Here is a 12,043-nt window from a genome sequence, read left to right on the forward strand (position 1 = left end):
CCATTATGGTACCCCTGAGTATAAAACGGACGGGTACGTTCTCCTGGTTCATTGAATGCTGACTAATCAAGGAACTATTTTGCAGCAAATGTGTCGTTTGATCTACTGTTTATACGAATAAAATCGAATGTTTACGGGTATTAGAAACATAAGCGACCGAACGCTGACCATCACCTTCGCAAGAATCGAAGGAATCGCGAGCGTGACTAGGTCTAATCGAGGTCGCCGATCGAGGTCGACTTTTAGACCAGCGTGACGTCTAATCGCGGTACACGAGGATGATGCAGGTACCGTTCTCCTCTCATAAGGGTCAAATCCTGGAGAAGAGGCCAACGAGAAGAAAAACCTACTCGGTGTCTTAAACACACCGCGGGTGAGGCAATAAAGGTACATATTGTTCCACACCTGTTTCGGATTCTCGGCAATTATCACCTTCGACTTTTCAACTTCGGAATTCTTCGTATCTCGATCATAAAAGCTACATAGACGTTCTTTGTGTAAAACGATTCTGTAGACATTTCTAAATTCAATGGTAAATTGTTTAGTAACCTTATAAACGTTTAAATGTGCTTAAACAATTCCTGAAGCAAATGCTTTGCACAGAATTTTGAAATAATCGAATTTTGACTTTGGAAATTCTTTGTGTCACAATCGTAAAAGATATTTGAATACTTTTTACGACAAACTATTCTATAGACTTACCCAAATACGATAGCATATTGTTTTGCAACATTACGAACATTTATATATGTTTAAACAATTTTTTAAGCAAGCAAGCACAAGTTCATCAAGATGGTTAAATAATTAGGATCGAAAATTTACTTTGGGAATTTTGTGTACTCCAGTCGGATGAGATGGTTTTCACACTGAAAAATTCTGTGGACTTTCCCGAATAATATTATACAATATAGTTTTTATGACATTAGAGACGTTTAAACATTTTGAAGCAATTTCTGAAGCAAACAGTACACAGGCAATTAAAGAATCAAGATAATTATTATTATTATTATTATTATTATTATTATTATTATTATTATTATTATTATTATTATAATATATTTATGATTATTATCGTTATTATACAATAATTATCGTCATCGATGATCGTTTTCACTGTTTTTAGAAGAATTTAATACATACTAACGTTAAGTTTTGTGTATTAGTGTCTATTAAGAATTTCTTCTAATGACCATTGAAGATGCTAAAGAGTAAAGACAGCAACGAGTGCTAATTAACATGCCGCAAACCGGGAACTCAGAACAAGTATTCAAACTTCAATGTTTCTTTCTTTAAAAGCTTGTTTATCTATGATAATGTCAATTGTTTCGAGCACATATCTAGTACACGAAGAAGAAGAGAAGTCCTCACTCTCTCTCTCACTCTCTCTCTCTCTCTCTTCAGTCTTTTTCTTCCTCCTTTCCTTATAATCAGTCACTATCGCAAGACTCTTCTCACGAGTACACCATGGGCCGTCTTGCATTTACATCTAAAGACCTTCAACCTCGAATTAAAGAAGACTTCATCTCACGATATCGAAAGCTAGAGGTTAATTTAACCGTTTTATAATTGCTGCGTAAGCAGAGGCGTTTTCGTGGGAAATAAATGAATGTTCGGCAAATTGTTGCGCAACTCTAAGAAAGCAATAACCGGGCCGATGTGTCCGACGATATTTGCAATTGAAATAGATTGCGTGTAACTACTACTAGGTAATAGATTAATTGGAACGCACCGAACGCGACAGGATGGCTGTTCGAAACGCCAGTTGTCGAAATCGTATGATGAAGAACGCGGTCCTGACGGTACTCTGTTACTCATGGCTGAACCTGTTCACGGAAGTGCTTACGAACGCCAGGTAAACTTAATCGACCCACCCCCATCGGCCTTCAAAAAATCTTACGGCTTCCTCATTTTCTTACTCGTCCCCATTAAAACTAAATCAACCCGAAGTCTTCTCGTCGGTACAGAAAAATTATAGAACGGATTCTTGATAATCGCTAGATTGCAGATTTTATGCAGTTATGGCAACAATAATTAACTATTGAAGAGTATCGACACATTATTTTCGATTTTGCTAGAATTATTAACCCTTTGCGCTCGAATGGCGACTCTGAGGCGCCACTACAAATTGGTATACTATTTTTCAAAATCATTCTAAGAGCATCAGACTCTTTTATACTTAAAAAAAAACTATTAAAATTGCATTGTACTTGCCAATAGGCTCAATTTCATACGCATAAATCGCAATAAATTATATAAAATAGAAATACTGTAGATCAGAAATCATGTTTTGGATTTCGAATTCAAATAGCTTCGACTGCAAAGGGTTAAAGAAAGGCAGAAATTTCTAAGTGGCTCCTGTCTTTTGCAACAGTTTTGAAAGGTTTCAATTTTACACAAAGATCCGCAGTCTAATAATTGCACACCATACTGAGGATTTCACGAATTTACGACAAAACTTAATTAATGAAATGTAAAACAGTGAAAGATTTGAAAGAATTGTGGGACATCATTGAATCACAAATGATTCGAATAAGAAAGGAATGAGAAAATGTAGGTCTTGTTTGCTACAGGTGATGCAGAACATTATTATTTTGCAGAAACGTCCGCATTCCACATAATCATGTTCCAAATAAATCCAACTAAATGAACATCCATCCAATATATTTACAGAATCAATGCAGATGATTGAAAAAATTTTCTTTTTTGGATATTCATACGTATATTCAAATATTCTATATTTTAATCAGAAAATATATATTCGCGACGCTTCCTCGTTAATTACGTACCGAATCGATCGTAATCTCTTCCTCAACTTTTGACGGACATTTCCCAGCATTTTAATCTGATCGACGGCTTTAACTTTCTTTCCGTTCACAGTTCCCTATTCGATCACTCGAAGGATCCGAAGTTAAAGACCGAGATCGTCCTGCCGGAGCATTACGTGAAAGGTTAGTATCACATACACTGAGCGAAATCTTCCATTCCGCGAATTCGCCAAGAAAAATTCCGCATTTTCCACACGAGAGCGAGGGGAGGGAGATATAATGATTAATCGCGAGACGTTTCCTCGAGCACGCGATATACACCGACGCACCAAATTGACTTTCGATCCGTAGCAGAGATTATCGGCGTGATTAAGTCCCGTCGATTAACAATGGGTGCTTTTTGCTCGTTGCTGTTGTAGCGTCGTAGAAAACTGATAATTACGCTTGACGTTACTGATATTTAATCTCCGGAATATATTCGAATTCTGCTCGGTGAAAGCATTGATAAAGTAATAGAGAAGGCGGATCTTTTCTCAACTTATTTACAATTGATATGCAAAAGGAGCAAATTGTTCGAACTGGATTTAATAAAAGGATTGATAATGTAGCAGAAAACTTCTCAACTAAGTTACAATTAATTTGTAATTGGAGTAAAAATCGTTCGAACTTTGTTGAATACAAGGATGAAATTCTTTGATGGCATGATTCGCTGTTTTGTCCAGAATTCGTGATATTTCTATTGAAAAAGAATTTGTCGTGGAACTCAGCAGAAACGTGCCACTTTATTCAACCTAATAGCTTTCTTCAGTGAGTTACACTGTGTATGTAATCTTCCAAAAGAAGTGATCCAGAGAAACCAATGGTTAACATTGCGGTAAATCAGTAACAAATCAATCGACTTTCTACAGCCCCCGGCAAGCTACTTTGCAATGCCACTACTCAGTGACTAGGATCTAGCTAGATCAAGATTTAGCGCAGCTGCAAGTCGTGAAGGACGACGCAGACATGATCGTAAGTCCTCGAGGACTTTGCGGGAAACCTGGTATTTTTAGAGATGCGTTACGATCTAGCCTTGGAATCCCGATCTTAGCCAAAGATCCCACCGAGTAGCCGAAGTAATTTGCAAACAAATGATTCAAGCAGAGATCAGGCCACCGTCGAAACAGGGCATGCCGGTGTTGGTCGACTTCAACATCTTCGTGGCGGACATCAACTCGATTAACGTCGAGGACATGGACTTCCGGTGAGCAACGATGAATTTTCGCTTCCCATTCACTTGACCGTTCAAACTCATTGTCATCAGAAGACATTATCGGTTGTATTGAGGATGCGAATTGTAGGATTTTTTCATGCCCCTTTAACATGAAAAGTAAGTCTCATTTGTCAATTTTACTATAACCTTCAGAGGACGTTACAAGGTCGCTGGAAAATTAAACAAGTGCTTGTAATAGTTCCCTTTGATACAGTATGACTATAACTTCACGTATCTGCATTGTATCATCAAACATATCCATATGGAATTATTATTAAACATCTGCAAACAGAGTGGACATGTTAGTCCGTGAGAGTTGGATAGAGTCTCGACTGGACATGACAGATGACATCTTCGAGGAAGGTGAGGACTATGTCACCCTGCCACCCGACTTCTTCGACAACTTATGGCAACCGGACCTCTACTTCTTAAATGCGAAAGTTTCTGGTGAATTTCAGAATTATATCTATTTTTATCTACGTTTGGTACTCAAGGTCAAACAAAAGTCGTATTTTTAATCGCCGCAATCTCAATTACACTCGAAGTATCACAGAAAATAATGCTTGAGGTTTTAATATTAATTTTGGTTCTAAACTATACCAATCGTTCCTCCTGCGCTCCTATCCATTGTGTTATTAATCTCGCATTGCCCAGAAATTGCAGCACTGAACCACAAATTCTCCTCGGTGACGCTATACAGGAACAGGACTGTCAAGTATTCGGCACGGATGCACGCGATTATTGCCTGCCAGATGGAATTTCAACTGTATCCAATGGACATTCAAATATGCCCTATCTACATAGAAAGCTGTAAGTAACAAAGACAAAACTGTAACTCACTTTTACTATCGATACTTCAACACACATCCCGTAAATAATTTTTAAAAAACGGAACTTAAAGTGTGTTGTCTGTTGCCTTATTCTTACTCCTGTCATCCTTATTTTGTAACCCTAGAGTCATATTTGTAAGGTGGACATTGATTGTAATCATCAGCATAGTCTTATTAATCTAACTATAATGAAAACTATAATCTAGGTTTAGTTCAAGCAATTTTTTAAATTAGGTCTTTATAAAAATTAGTCTACTAATCCTGGTCTATCTATCATCTACTTTTATCACAATCAAACAAAGCCAGATTTACCAGAACCTCTGCATTAATCTGGAAAACTGCGTTAATCGCGACAGTTTCCTATCACCAACAGAAGTTACGCTTGAAATGGGGTGTGGGAGGTGTCACTGTCAATCCTCAGTTGAAGCTGTTGCAGTATGATATTGGGATACAGGTGGTCTCGGAGGAGACTGTAGACTACATGCTGGAGAAAAGCGGTACTGTATTCGTTTCGATGTCTAATATCTTCAGAATGTTGTGAAAATATGATTTTCTACGGTTTTATAGGGAATTTCTCCAGATTGGTGGTTTACTTCCGGTTTGAGAGGCAGATAGGTCATCATCTGATACAGACATTTGCACCATCGACGCTGGTAGTAATGCTGTCTTGGTTCAGTTTTTGGCTAGGCTTGGATGCCATCCCTGGAAGAGTGGCCCTGCTTGTGACCAGCATGCTCACCTTAGTAACCATGTTCACCGGCCTCAAGAGCGACATTCCGCCGGTCGCTTACGTGAAAGTACGTTTTCACGATGTGGCCTTTTCATTTGAGTTCAAGACTAATGCACTTTGCTTTGCTGGTTCTGTCGAGCTCGTGAGAATTAATTGAGCCTCACTTCTGACCTGTGTATCGCGTGGCTTATACTTTGTAAACATAGTATACATGTATATCTCTAGCTACTAATATCTTGTAAGTTAATAGACCTTGTAATAAATAAATGGGCTCCAATTGCATTTAAGATTGGAAAGCATCTGTAAAATTGATTATTGAAATTTAATGTGTATTCAGGCGTTGGACGTTTGGATGGCTGGCTGCATGATGTTCGTATTCGCTGCCTTAGGTGAATTTGTGGTGGTCAAGGTACTCGACTTGCAGCATCAGTTGGAATACGATTTGCAAGCATCATTAATGTCCAGGCATTACCCAACGGTTTGTATAATACTTCTTAATAATAGCAACTAGTGGCGTATGTATTACTAATTCTGATTGAACATGTTTATGTGTCATTTTTTAGCGGCTGGTCACCATGGATAAATACCAAAGCATTTGGGACTACGATTCGCCGTACATTCCAAAAATGAAAAAGAAAAAGGTTGGTAGCAGACATCTGCTACAATCTACATGGTTGGATTCAGAGTGTCAAATGATAAGAGTGCACAAAACGCGGTCGCAAGTAATCGACACCTATAGTAGAATAGGCTTCCCCATACTGTTTTTGTTGTTCTCCATTTTGTACTGGCCAATATTGTTGCTTAAAAAAACCACGTAACACTAACAGGTAGATCTATGAAAATTATTATTAGAAAATTTTATGAAGTCAAGTGATTCATTCCATTGCATGGTATGTTAGGCACAGCATTTCATAATTATGGTAAAACCTATGGTACAAATATATTGTCTAGTTCAATGGTAACACTGTAAGCAAGAAAACGCTTGTAAATATTTTAATTATGTAAATAATTACGCATTTAATTATGTAAATAAAATCTGTATGAAATTAAGTATATTTAATTCAAGAGACCTATATTACTTTGTACATGTGAAGCAATGTGATCATACTTATCATCTAGTCAATTTCCATTAATTCGACTGATTCATCAAAATCAGATGAAGAATCTTCTGATTGTGCTTTCTCATTATTGGAAATCGATCTTTCAGCTTTGTGTTTTCCCAACTCCATTAAATAACTTATCGTATAGTGATTGAAATCGCACCTACAATAATGAAAGAAGATAATTTGATGCGTCTTATCATATGACCAACTACCAGATGTAATTATACCCGAACTAACATTTTACTCAGTTCATCGTATTTCTTTTGCATGTTCTTCTGTAGCATCAGTAAGATCGGCATTTGGAGGGTTGTGTTTATTCTGGGACCATGAGTGGTTAGTATGGATTCTACCCAGAGGAGATAAAAGTGTATATGCTTTGATGATTCTAATTCCGCCGCCACGAACTTTAATACTTTCTCTACGTAAATGTCAGGCAGTGCAGCAACAGTTAAATCAACTGAAATAAAATTCACAATTAATAAATTATTCATAAACTTAATAAACATTCGTGAACTTACTGTTTACAGACGGAATGTTTTCCAAGACTCGTTTTATTAACAGCTTTTCATTCAATCTTATAGCCATCAACAGTGCTGAAAATATTTAGTACTTAGTATTAACCAACGCTAATTAATGATCTTGTTAAAATCGAGAAGAAATATATTAAACACCTTTAGTGTACTCTTTTTCGTTCAAAGTCATTTTTACAGTCTCCGGAGTGATTCCCAATTCTAATTCGAATGGATCGAACACCATGCCAACATCTAAAGAATATATCAGGAGACCTTCAGTAGTAGCCGCAGCCCATGCTTGCCCTAAACAATAATATAAAAATAGCAATTTGTATAGTGTCTAATTCTATGCAGGTATTAGAACAAATTTTACCTGTTGGAGAAAACTGTAAACTATACACTCTGACTTCCGGTTTCATGTTCCTGCTTGCCATGTCGCCGCTCTTCACTCCTGGCAATCGCAAGGTTACATTTCCACCTTCATTTTCTTCACGTTCTTCTACTAATGCTAGATTACCAAATTCTGTCAACTTTCTTCTGTTTATAATATCCTGCATGCAATACGTATAATTTCTAGATCAATGGCTTAATTACTTAAAATAGCATCAGGATTAGATATCACTTACATCAACTGCGTCAAAAGACCTGTTTTGAGTTATAACGAATTTTTTAATGAGCATGTACTCTTGAACATTATAGATACATATGTTCTTAGACAATCCACCAGCCAGTATACACGTCCCATCGGCAGAATAACATAAAGTATTAAAAGCTCTGAAAACATATTTCTTATTATTTTTAAAATTAATCTAGGCATAGAATAATATTTTATATGTATACTAACTTCCCCTGCAGGTTCTTCTTCGCCGTAATAAGGTCGATTTCAGATCTCCCACTTCCCAAATCATTTTTCCCTTCGATACTACCAATCTGCACCGCTGTTTTACAATTGAAAAACGAAATCTGACCATCCAAAGTAGCAACTGCTACTTCTTCGCCATTTGGTTTGTAAGTAACGTACAAACCATCTGCTGTTAACTTTATTGTTTCATGAGAAGATCCAGTTTCAATCGCGTTCCATATCTTCAACGTTTTGTCCCAGGACACAGACGCCATTTCTGTGCTGGCAGGATTTGGATTAAATGCTAGGCTGACTACTGGACCTTCATGCCCGCTCATTATCTGTTTAATGATAACATATGACGAACATCAAAATATTAGATAGGAACTTCTTAAATACTGAAAATGATTAGAATAACCTGTATGTACCTCCAAAAGTGTGCCCAGTTTAACGCTCCATAGATAAATCTCAAAAAAATCCTGGCCTCCTGCAGCAATAAACTGGTCGCTTGAGTCTAACGCAACGCAGGAGAATTGAACTGGTCGCGGTGAAGTAAGAGTTCGAAAATTCCTGTACCTCGCCAAATCGTAGGCTCTAACTGTTCCGTCTAGCGAAGCTGAGACAATAAACCTTCTATTATGACTAAATAAAACATTGGTCACGGAGGAAGTGTGTTCGTGAAATGTAACAGAACAGAATCCATTGAGCGTATTCCACAACTTCACCTTCCCATCATCACCACCAGTGACAATATATTGACCATCCGGACTGTATGCCAGAAAATTCATGTTATTACTGTGACCCTGTTGCTTCATGGCGTAAGTTTCACTCTGCCACTCCCATACTAATAATTGCCCAGCGGTGGAACAGCCCAGAGCTATCCAGTCTCCGGTCGAATTCATTGCAATTGACGAGATACACTGATTCGATATACTAAAAAGAAATGAAACGGAATACATAGAAGTATGTACTATCAAAGATTATTTCATTGTGTTTAATTGAGAGTTGTCAGTACCTGAGAGAGTGAATCATATTAACTTCGGGCATCTCGTACAAATAAAATGAACCATTGTTAAAGCCGACTACCAAAATGCCAGTCTCCTGGTGATAAGCAGCTGCAGTAAGCGTCACCTTCTCGTTTTTTTGCTTTTGAACATCGTTAGCTAGATAATGACGCGCCACTTTTGTGTAGCGAAACTTCTTGATCTCCGAGTTAACTTTAGCGTCAGTAGCCACTTCAGCGGAATCTTCTGCAATATAAACAATAAAAACTTGAAATTAATTTTTCATCTCCATGGCTGTAATTTATTGAAAAATAAAATTACCTGAACGTTGTAAATTGCGTTCACGAGCTTTGGCTTGTTTCTCCGTCCTCTCTATAGCTTTGTCGAGATCTACATCATCCTCTCCATCGCTGTCTCTTTGTCTTCTTTTAACAAGAGGTTCCCAAGGTACCAAATCATTCGCATTGATTGTACAATCCCAAACACAAAGTTGGCCATTTCTAGACAAATAATATTGTTTTGGCTACTGCCATTCATATTCTGGAAAATATTCGTAAGATATACTAACCTACTAATCGTAGTCAAATCATAGGCTTTCTTTTCAAAGAAACATGCTACAATAGCATCAGAGTGGCTACCAAGACTGATGTACCTAAAATTCGCGTATTTTTGTAAGCTATATATTTTAGTAGAGTTATCTTTAGAACCAACAGCGATCATTTTTGAATCGTGAGACCAATGAACAAAAGTTGTTTCATCCGCAGCCCCATGATACACACGTTCCATAACAAACGGATTATATTCTCCAGTTTGCAGACCAGGTGCGTTAAAAATAAATACTGAAACAATAAATAAATGTAAAAAATTGTAATGTAAAAAATTGTGAGCTTCAAATTTCATAAAGACAGAAACTTACCATTGTTTTCTTTACAAGCAGCAAAATGTTTACTATCTGGAGAAAACTTTATGCATCGAACACGTCGTTTAAATTTATATGTGTGTATTATAATCTTACTAACCATGCTAATAACATGTAAATCACCCTCTGCAAATAATTGGAAAATTATTATAAGTGCTTAGAATTAAGTAAATGTGCATAAAACTAAAAATAATAGTTTTACCTTCGTTAACAGCGAGTAGTAAAGCTCCATTAGGGGATAAGTCTATAGTTGTGTAATTGTATCTGCTCTCCACAGGCAACGTGTTAGACTTGTTACTGAAAGAAAACAATATGTTAATGTTTTATACATCTTTGTAAATTTAACATTGTTATTTTTCAACACCTACTTCTTTAAATCATATATGGTTATCCGATTTCCCACAGGGCTAATAACACTTGATCCATCCGGAGAAAATACTAAATCTCCTTTGCGATAGACTGTGCCCAACAAATTAGAAAACTAGAAACAAAATACGTTTATCTTTAATATGCAAATATCTTAAGATCAAGTAAGCAGAATTATAGGGTTATTAAAGTCACCAAATTCCACTTTTTTAATTCCACTCTTTTAAAAAATATCAATGACCTTAAAATTTTATCAAAAAAGGAACCTTAAAAAAGAATACTTTTACTCATTGATGTGACTATATTAAACATACGAACGTTCTAAGACCATTTTTACAAAAAAAATGTATAATTTCTACAGTAATAATATAATAAAAGTTGTAAAATGTATTAGTCAGTGTATAAATTAACAACAATAACATAGTATAAGTACAAATTGCAGCACAGGATTAGGTTAGGAATATGATGCACATGATATTGAAAATCCTTACGTTAGAATTTTTAGGAAACTATCATAATAATTGATTGTTCGAGATATTTTGTTTACCTTATATGCGAATCTCATGATTTCTTAGTATGTTCATACACAACTTCTGCAACAATATCTTCCAATCCCACTGAACACGTTTAACATGACATTTAAATCGAGCATGCTGCAGCCGCTTAGCCAGCTAAGAATGCAAATGCAACTTCCGGTCATACGCATGTCCGATCACGTGCTTAAAACTAAGGTGTTGGCTTGAAATTTACCAAAGATACTAAAACGAAATTTATTAACATAAATTGAAATAATTGTTTAGAAACTACGAATATGACATTGTCATGGGATCTTTAAAAAAATAATAGAACTTATTTGAGATTACCATGGACTTCGTACCATGTATTACAAGAAAGAATATGTAATACGTTCATCATAAATCTGAATAGAAAATATTCGATGACAACGAAAATTTCATACTTATGATTAAAATGCAGGCGTTTTACTCAATTATTACGCAATGATTAACCAATTAACGGGAAACAAAACAGAAAACTGTACGAAGTCATTTGGTCATTACATACGCCTAAATAATCGTGTTTTCCACAAATGTATAACACGTACGATCTTATGACTGTTCAAATTGCAATCTAAGCAAGAAAATGAGAGTGAAAGCAAAAGAAGAACTAATGTTAAATGTCTAGAGAAACATAGGCTACGTGTAATCCATAAAAAATATCGAAAAACCATTGAGATTTTCTACGACGACCTTATGAAAAATGATTTCCATAATAAGTAATTATTTACATCGAGAATATACCATTAGGTCAGGCTGGCATTAATCGGTTCAATTTTTCGGTTCACTTGATTGATTGTCTAATGTTTGTTTAGTCAATGAGTATTATAAATATTTGTTCAACCGTCTATATTGATCATTAATCCGATTAATAATTAAATACTTAAATGTAATTTTACGTTAGTCAAATAAAAAACTGAGCAGATTTATTGTAATTGATAACGAAACATTACGATCGTAATCATCAATCGTCAATCGCATTAAACATTGCTAAACTCTGGTTTGAATCTGGTCACGTGTTTTCGCAGGTTCCGTGGAAGTAACCTCAAAGCGATGTGGGTTCGCGATGCAACGGGTTCGAGTAACGAGTATTATTTCCAGGAAAATAATGAACGTTATGTCGTGGAAGTTAAGGGCGTAGAAGTTTTCACGAAATGCAAAAATGAA

The 12,043-nt window shown here is 36.1% G+C and overlaps 2 protein-coding genes across 4 annotated transcripts; one reads left to right on the forward strand and one right to left on the reverse strand.

The window, feature by feature from the left end:
- Positions 1 to 1,542: 1,542 nt before the first annotated feature.
- Positions 1,543 to 6,627, forward strand: alka (glycine receptor subunit alpha alkaliphile). 3 transcript variants are annotated; one of them, XM_076524433.1, is made up of 9 exons: positions 1,543 to 1,852; positions 2,878 to 2,948; positions 3,906 to 4,008; positions 4,310 to 4,464; positions 4,681 to 4,827; positions 5,204 to 5,344; positions 5,415 to 5,644; positions 5,915 to 6,055; positions 6,141 to 6,627. In XM_076524433.1, the coding sequence occupies exons 1-9, from the start codon at positions 1,743 to 1,745 to the stop codon at positions 6,393 to 6,395; spliced, it is 1,353 nt and encodes a 450-aa protein (XP_076380548.1). In that variant the 5' UTR covers positions 1,543 to 1,742; the 3' UTR covers positions 6,396 to 6,627. The 3 variants fall into 3 exon arrangements, with proteins under 3 accessions (XP_076380548.1, XP_033339354.1, XP_033339355.1); XM_033483463.2 differs by having other exon boundaries at positions 1,558 to 1,852; positions 4,672 to 4,827; XM_033483464.2 differs by having other exon boundaries at positions 1,561 to 1,852; positions 3,909 to 4,008; positions 4,672 to 4,827.
- LOC117227918 (periodic tryptophan protein 2 homolog) lies at positions 6,613 to 11,023 on the reverse strand. The gene is made up of 15 exons (XM_033483462.2): positions 10,870 to 11,023; positions 10,325 to 10,437; positions 10,159 to 10,253; positions 9,954 to 10,082; positions 9,606 to 9,876; positions 9,359 to 9,537; positions 9,049 to 9,283; positions 8,462 to 8,966; positions 8,037 to 8,374; positions 7,819 to 7,966; positions 7,566 to 7,743; positions 7,352 to 7,495; positions 7,199 to 7,273; positions 6,918 to 7,137; positions 6,613 to 6,840 (listed from the first exon to the last, which is right to left on the reverse strand). The coding sequence occupies exons 1-15, from the start codon at positions 10,885 to 10,887 to the stop codon at positions 6,693 to 6,695; spliced, it is 2,796 nt and encodes a 931-aa protein (XP_033339353.1). The 5' UTR covers positions 10,888 to 11,023; the 3' UTR covers positions 6,613 to 6,692.
- Positions 11,024 to 12,043: the final 1,020 nt, after the last annotated feature.

Source organism: Megalopta genalis, chromosome 9 (assembly GCF_051020955.1).
Source record: "Megalopta genalis isolate 19385.01 chromosome 9, iyMegGena1_principal, whole genome shotgun sequence".
NCBI lineage: Eukaryota > Metazoa > Arthropoda > Insecta > Hymenoptera > Halictidae > Megalopta > Megalopta genalis.